Source organism: Sapajus apella, unplaced genomic scaffold (genome assembly GCF_009761245.1).
Source record: "Sapajus apella isolate SASKATOON/1434 unplaced genomic scaffold, GSC_monkey_1.0 scaffold70, whole genome shotgun sequence".
Classification (NCBI taxonomy): Eukaryota; Metazoa; Chordata; class Mammalia; order Primates; family Cebidae; genus Sapajus; species Sapajus apella.
Window position 1 is genome coordinate 8,243,674 of NW_022437010.1, and position 8,216 is coordinate 8,251,889.

The following is an 8,216-nucleotide window of genomic DNA, read 5'->3' on the forward strand; positions in this document are numbered from 1 at the left end:
ACTTCCCAACAGGATCCCACGACTCTCAACATCATCTGTGAAGGGTCCTCCTCCTTTACCTGATAAACTCATACCTCTCAGGTTCCGTCTTCAGAGCTAGCCACAGCTCTGCTCTACCCTTTCTCTCTGATCTTCCTTTCATTGTCTCCCGTCTCCCTCCACACCAGACTCCAGTCCCACCAGATTTCCCACTCATCTGCTGACATGATGCTCCTGCCTCTGCCTGGACTGTTGGCCTCCCCATGTGTTTCTCCCTACTTGTGAGTTTCTGACGTGGGGCCAGCACGGATTCCACCTCCTTCCATGAGCCTGCACTGTAATCCTAGACTAAGGACACTGCCCTGGGCCGCTCTGTATCCGAGCTAGGTCGGTTTCACTTCTCCACTAGCATGTGAGTCCCAAGAGGTAGCAACTACATCCACTTGTTTTTGTATTCCTTATGCTCGCTAGCCTGGGACTTGGTATGGGGCATGGGCTCAATGACATTCATGCTGAGCTGAATTTGTCAAGTGTTGGTACTGTCTCTAAAGAACACTTAGAAGGCCGGGTGCGGTGGCTCATGCCTATAATCCCAGCACTTTGGGAGGCTGAGGTGGTTGGATCATGAGGTCAAGATATCAAGATCATCCTGGTCAACAAGGTGAAACCCCGTCTCTACTAAAAATACAAAAATTAGCTGGGCATGGTGGTGCACGCCTGTAATCCCAGCTACTCAGGAGGCTGAGGCAGGAGAATTGCTTGAACCCAGGAGGCGGAGGTTGCGGTGAGCTGAGATCATGCCATTGCACTCCAGTCTGGGTAACAACAGCGAAACTCCATCTCAAAAAAAAAAAAAAACAAAAAAACAAACAAAAAAAAAACTTAGCATATCTTTGTAGGAGAGAGAAGGTGGTCAAGAAGACAGTTCTGAGGAGGGAGGGAAATGAAATTCAGCTCTAGGTAACTCTGTCAGCACACCTGGCCCTAAGGTAGGCTGCCCTCTGGACCAGATGCCATGCTCATTTGTTGCATTTTCTCTGAGGAAGCCAAGGAAACTAGGGACCCTCTCTGCTGAAAGGTGTAAGAAATGTAGCATGTGCACACACATGGCATCTGTGTGCAATTCTGGGTGTTCGTGAAGCTGCTGAAACTGGGGTCCTTGGAATCCTAGCAAGGAACCCCTGTGACCATTTCTGAGGTGCCTTCCAGCACTCAAGGCTAAGCGTTCTTTGTTAACAATAGTAATAACAGTGCTAATAACAGCAGCCACCATTTGCTGAGCACTTATTCTGTGCATTGTCAGGCACAGTGCCAAGCCGCCTTACCCTGGTTAATCCTCCTAGCCCACCACCTCCAGCTCATACCGACGCCGTGTTTGTCCCTCACAGTCTGCGCTCACCACAGACAGGCATGGAGGTTTATCCTGCACCCCTCTACTTGGAAACTTGTGTTCCTGAGTCAGTGCTTTCTGCCCAAATGCGGCCACTGGAAAAACCATGAAAGTTATGAAATGGAGAAACTAATGCAATATTAGAAACATACTACAGCTTACAATATATAAATTTTCAGTTGTAACATTTTCATTTATAATTGAGAAGAATGAACTCTGGAGAGGCAAACGACTTTCCGAAAGTCACCCAGATAGTGGCTGGCACAAGCAGGGCTAGAGCTGGGTCTCCTGACTCTTAGCCCAGCGAGCTTTCCTTTTCTAACCTCACTCTAAGCAGCACAGTGAATAAAAAGGAGTGGATCTAGGAGCTCTTTCACTGAAAGGAAGACATTTATTTTCCTTTTGTATTTACTGTATATACACACCTTCCTTCTATGGGATGGCAAATTAGAAAACCCACATTTGGTACAGAGTTAGGACTTTTTTTTGGGGGGATGGAGTTTCACTCGTCACCCAGGCTGGAGTGCAGTAGCGCGATCTCAGCTCACTGCAACCTCCACCTCCTGGGTTCAAGTGATTCTCCTGCCTCAGCCTCCCTAGTAGCTGGGATTACAGGTACGTGCCACCACACCCAGCTAATTTTCATATTTTTGGTAGAGACGGGGTTTCACCATGTTGGCCAGGCTGGTCTTGAACTCCTGACCTCAGGTGATCTGCCTGCCTTGGCCTCCCAAAGTTCTGGGATTACAGGTGCGAGCCACTGCACCTGGCCCTGAGTTAGGACTTTTTGATGATAACAAAAGCAAGCAGAAGAACGATTTAAATTTTCAGGGAGAAACTCAGTGTGTTCATTTACTAGCTCAGTACTTGGCAGACTCATCTTTGGGAGCAGAAACACAGAAAATTCTATTATTTATTGTAGATCCAAGTACCCCTTCCCCATTGAAAGCATCCCAGAATCCTGAAGGAGCTGGATCCCTATACATCCGTCACTGGCAGAACCAGGAGCCAGAGCGAGAGGGAAAACAGAAGGGTATTTCTGACACAAAACTAGTGTATTTGCGTTGCTCATGTAGAAACAAGATAAAAAAATGACATATTAAATATTGGTTTAGGGTTTGCCCTTTGTCCCTAGGATTTAAACTGTTTGAGGGAAAGGACCCAGGCTGGCTGTTGACTGTTGTAGTGCCAGTGCCTGGAGAACTGCATTGCACAAAGTGGGAATTGCTTTGGATTTTTTTTTTCCTGAGACACAATCTCACTCCATTGCCCAGGCTGGAGTACAGTGGCATGATCTTGGCTCACTGCAACCTCTGTCTCCAAGGTTCAAGTGATTCTCCTGCCTCAGCCTCTTTAGTAGCTGGGGCTAAAGGTGCACGCCACCATGCCCAGCTAATTTTTGTATTACTTAGTAGAGGTGGGGTTTCACCATGTTGGCCAGGCTGGTCTCGAACTCCTGGCCTTAAGTGATCCACCCATCTCGGCCTCCCAAAGTGCTGGGATTACAGGCATGAGCCACCATGCCTGGCCAACCACGGCCCCAGCCGAAATTTCCATTGACTTAATCAGGAATGAATAAAATGATATAGCAATACTAATGAAAAACTTTATCCCCAGACATGAAGGAAACAAAAGGACATTTGCTCATATGATTATACATGACTTAGATGCTGCTTAATGTCTAATCCAATATTTTGCATTCTACAGATCTTATAATAAAACCTTTGGGAAAAATCAAGGATGTTTGCATAGGATGTTTTTGGAGAATTTGGCCTTTTGAAAGAAAATGTAACTAAGCTCTGTGGTTCTCAAAGCTTCCTCTACCTGAGTTGATTTAAAGATCTCTAGAACACACATGGGTATTATTGGTAGATGCCGTTCAGGTAGTTAAGGTGATGTTGGTGAGTATTATTTGATAAAAATGCTGGATATTACATTACATCACTTCCATTCTAGACTGCCAATAACTACTATCACCTACCTTTTACTTCACCTCATAGAGATATGGGAGTTAAAAGAAAATTTTTCATCACTAATGGTAGTCTTTGGCCTATGTAAGGTAAGAAATAAAAATATCAAAGACTTATTTCTTACCTTCAAACCAGCAAGCAAGGTAAAAGCAAATAAGCATATATCTTCCCGTTTATCAGAGATTGGGTAAAACAGGACTACTATGCAATCCAGGTTAGAGCAAGATGCCTACCAGTCCCAAGGACCTGTAACCTAATGCTTATGGGCATCTGTGATGAATCCTAGCCCTATATGAAATATTCCCAGACCAAGTGGTCTGGCGGAGACCATTCCACAGTGGCAAGTTGTGTCTGGCAGCTGACGATGCTCTCTGTCCCCATCATAACCCACAATCTACAACAGGGCTGCTTGTTGCTTTATTTTCAGAAAAATTTAAAAAAAGACAAGACTGTGACTATCAAAGACCCATTTACCTGGTAGTGGCAAGGAGCTGAAGGGCATGGTGGGTGTGTTTCCTAGAAAGTTGGTCTCAGGCACTGGGCTTTTATACAGACTAGGCGGATGACTTGGAATTGGCCCATACCAAACTCTGGGACCTGCTGTTCCTTGATCCAGTGGTCTTGCTCCAAAGCCACGTAAGCCGTATGATCCACTGTTCTGATATGGTACTTGAAGTTGGCTAGTGAGCCCTGAGGGCCGGTACACTGCATTACCATGACTGGTTGCACCAGAATAAGCAATGCCTTTTCCCTCTGTATTCTGAAAATTTTCACGAGGTCTTTGATGTGCAAAAGGGTCATGGGAGACCCTTCGTTTCCTCTCCTCCTCTCTGTTGTAAGCCACATTCTGTCTGGGCTGCTGTTTCGTCTGCCTGTCCATGCGGCTGCCATAGAGATGGTAGTTGGTTTCCTCCTGGAGTTTATTCTGCAGGCTGGGCACATTCTCTTCCTGCTGGTGCTCCAGGGAGGGAGCAAACCAGGACTCCTCCACAGGACCGATCCCAAATCCCTGGGAACTGTGCAGAGAACCAGGCTGCTCTGTGGCTGAGAAGAAGTAATCAACATTAGAATGGGTTTCATGAAACATTAAAAAGTAAAATAAAATCTGAGTGCCATTGTGAATCTGTACCTCAGAGTAACACAGAGAAAACAGGTAAGAGACCAGTCCAAAGCATTTAGGAGATGGTCCTTTGCCCGCAGCTTTACAAATAATAATAGGAGCTCCTCACTGGCAGCAAGAGAGAACTAGGAAAATTATAACAAGCAAGAGAAAAGCGGCTGTTGCAGGGATGACCAAGGAAAAAAGGGACTTGGCTTAGAACAGAGCAGGTAGTTGTCTCTTCAGAGCAATTCAGGTGGAAAATAAGATCTGTGGCCAGGTGCGGTGGCTGAGGCCTGTAATCCCAGCCCTTTGGGAGGCTGAGGCGGGTGGATCACCTGAGGTTGGGACTTCAAGACCAGCCTGGCCAACATGGTCAAACCCTGTCTCTACTGAAAACACAAAAATTAGCTGGGCATGGTGGTGCACAGCTGTAATCCCAGATCTTGGGAGGCTGAGGCAGGAGAATCACTTGAACCTGAAAGGCAGAGGTTGTAGTGAGCCAAGATCATGCTACTGCGCTCCAGCCTGGGTGACAGTGAGACTCTAAATCAAAAAGAAAGAAAGAAAGAACGAAAGATCTACAGCAGCTCTGTCCTAAGTACTTCCCATGAATTTTCATTCTTGAAGAGCCCTATGAGAGGAGGAGCAATTATTATGATTTGATGGGTAAAGTTCAGAAGAGGTTAAGTAATTAGCCACAGATCAGATAACTACGCAGCTTCAGTACCTATACTCTGGCATCCCTTCTGTTACAGTGAAAAAAGTATCCCTACTTGACCTGAGGCCAGCCTCTCTGCTTGTGTTCTGGCTCTAAGTCACTCCAACCTCCCTAGGGACTTTGTTCTCATGTACGTCCCCTTCCTTCTCCCCGAACCATCACTTCTCCCCAACAGATATATTAAGCCTCTTTTGTTCAGAACACTCTATGACTCTGCTGAGCCCACTGTTACTTCATATTTCAAATATATGTAACTTAAGACTCTCGAATATTGTTATAAATTCCTTTAAGACAGGTGTTCACTTTTATAGTTTCTTCTGTTTCCCTTATGGTCTTGAATAGTATTTTAGAGAGTGGAGTGAATGAATAAGCAAACAAATAAATAAATGGGTTTTTAATTAATTAATTTTTTTTTTGAGACGGAGTTTCACTCATGTTACCCAGGCTGGAGTGCAATGGCGTGATCTCGGCTCACCACAACCTCTGCCTCCTGGCTTCAGGCAATTCTCCTGTCTCAGCCTCCTGAGTAGCTGGGATTACAGGCACGCACCACCATGCCCAGCTAATTTTTTGTAGTTTTAGTAGAGACGGGGTTTCACCATGTTGACCAGGATGGTCTCAATCTCTTGACCTCGTGATCCACCCGCCTCAGCCTCCCAAAGTGCTGAGATTACAGGCTTGAGCCACCGCGCTCGGCATAAATAGGTTTTAACCGTAGTGTAATTTACCTGAATTTGACCTGCTAGGAGGTAATGCCACACAATCAAGTTGAAGAGACTGCATTCTCTTCACAACTGCATTTTCATTTGAATACTCTTTCTGTAATTAAGAGCATAAATACACACTTTAGTGAACAGCAGAAAATACTGAGTCCCAGAAAATTATGAGAAGAATTAATATTTTCAGAAGGCAGAAATTTCACATAGATGTTACAAGTGGTAATTTTTTAAAATTAAAGTTTTTCCCAAATGGCCTAAATGATCTTTAAAAAGAGCAAGGTTGGAGGACTCACACTTCCTGATTTCAAAACTTACTACGAAGCTACAGTATTCAACACAGTGTAGTACTGGCATAAAGACAGGCACATATGCCAATGGAGCAGAATGGAAAGCTGGAAATAAAGCCTCCCATAAACCAACTGATTTTTGACAAGGTTGCCAAGACCATTCAATGGAGAAAACAGAATATACACATATATAACAATGACATCGGACCCTTATTTCATACCATATGAAAAATTAACTCAAAATGGATCAAAGACTTAATTTAAGGGCTAGTGCCACAAATATTCTTAGAAGAAAACACGGGGAAAAGCTTCATGACATTAGACTTGGCAGTGATTTCTTGCTTATGACACAAAAACACAAACAAAAGTAAAAACAATACATCAAAATTAAAAGCTTCTGTGCATCAAAGGATACTATGAAGAGAGTAAAAAAGATAACCCACAGAATAGGGAGAAAACATTTTGGGAGGTCAAGGTGGGCGGATCACATGAGGTCAGGAGTTTGAGACCAGCCTGGCCAACATGGTGAAACCTCGTCTCTACTAAAAATACAAAAACTAGCCAGGCGTGGTGGTGTGTGCCTGTAATCCCAGCCACTGGGGAGGCTGAGGCAGGAGAACTGCTTGAACCTGGGAGGCAGAGGTTGCAGTGATCCAAGATGGTGCCACTGTACTCTAGCCTGGGCGACAAAGTAAGACTCTGTCTCCAAAAAAAAGTTATACATAGAATTACCATATGATCGAGCAATTCCACTCTTAGGTATATACCCCAAAGAACTGAAGAGGCAGGAACTCAAACACATTCTTGTACCCTACTCACAATAGCCAAAAGGTAGAAACAACCCAAGCATCCATCAACAAATGAATGAATAAACAAAATATGGTACAAGTTTAGTATCCCTTATCTAAAATGCTTGGGATCAGAAGTGTTTTGGATTTTGGATTGTTTCCAATTTTGGAATATTTGCATGTACAGAATGACAAATCATGTGGACAGGACCTAAGTCTGAACATGAAGTGCCGGGGGCGGTAGCTCATGCCTTATCTCAGCACTTTGAGAGGCTGAGGTGGGCGTATCATCTGAGGTCAGGAGTTCGAGACCAGCCTGACCAACATGGAGAAACCCTGTCTCTACTAAAAATACATAATTAGCTGGGCATGGTGGCACATGCCTGAAATCCCAGTTACTCGAGAGGCTGAGGCAGGAGAATCATTTGAACCCGGGAGGCTGAGGTTGCAGTGAGCCAAGATTGAGCCATTGCACTCCAGCCTGGGCAACAAGAGTAAAACTTCGTTTCAAAAAAAAAAAAAAAAAAAAAAAACGAAGTCTAAACATGAAGTTTATTTGTGTTTCATATACACAACTTATACACATAGCCTGAAGATCACTTTATACCACATTTTAGTAATTTTGTGCATGAAACAAAGTTTGAGGATACTAAACTATCTATCAGAAAGCAAAGGTGTCAGGTGTGGAATTTTCCACTTGTGGCATCATGCTGGCACTCAAAACATTTCAGATTTTGAAGCGTTTTGAATTTTGGATTTTTGGTTTAGGGATGTTCAACCTGTACATCCATGCAATGAAATGGTATTCAGCCACAAAAGGGAATGAAATTCTGATACATGCTATGAAACAGATGAACCTTGAAAACATTATGCGAAGTGAAATATGCCAGACTCCAAAGGAAATATATTGTGTGATTCTGTTGCTAGGAGCTACCTAGAATAGGCAAATTCAGAGACAGAAAACAAAATACAGATTACTAGGGGCTGAGACAGGGAGGAATGGGGAGTTACTGCTTAATGGGTACAGGGTTTCAGTTTGGGATGACAAAAAACTTCTAGATATAGACAGTGGTAATGTCCACACAACATTATGAATGTACTTCATGCCACTGGATTGTTCACTTAAAAATGGTTACAATAGGGAATTTTATGTTATGTATATTTTGCCACAATAAAAAACTTTTTCCTTTTAGAAGCAATAATCTTCATTATAGAAAATATAGAAAATTATAAATTCTTTTTTTTTTTTTTTTTTTTTTTTTT

General features: G+C 43.5%; 1 protein-coding gene across 4 annotated transcripts in view; it reads right to left on the reverse strand.

The window, feature by feature from the left end:
* RIPK1 (receptor interacting serine/threonine kinase 1) overlaps window positions 1-8,216 on the reverse strand; it is a 47,602-nt gene that overhangs the window by 5,893 nt on the left and 33,493 nt on the right. For all 4 annotated transcript variants that reach the window (XM_032250074.1, XM_032250075.1, XM_032250076.1 and 1 more), the window contains 2 exons: window positions 5,888-5,978; window positions 3,814-4,383 (listed from right to left, as the gene is read on the reverse strand). In XM_032250074.1, coding sequence (XP_032105965.1) covers window positions 3,814-4,383; window positions 5,888-5,978 — 661 coding nt within the window. The remainder of the gene's footprint in view (window positions 1-3,813; window positions 4,384-5,887; window positions 5,979-8,216) is intronic.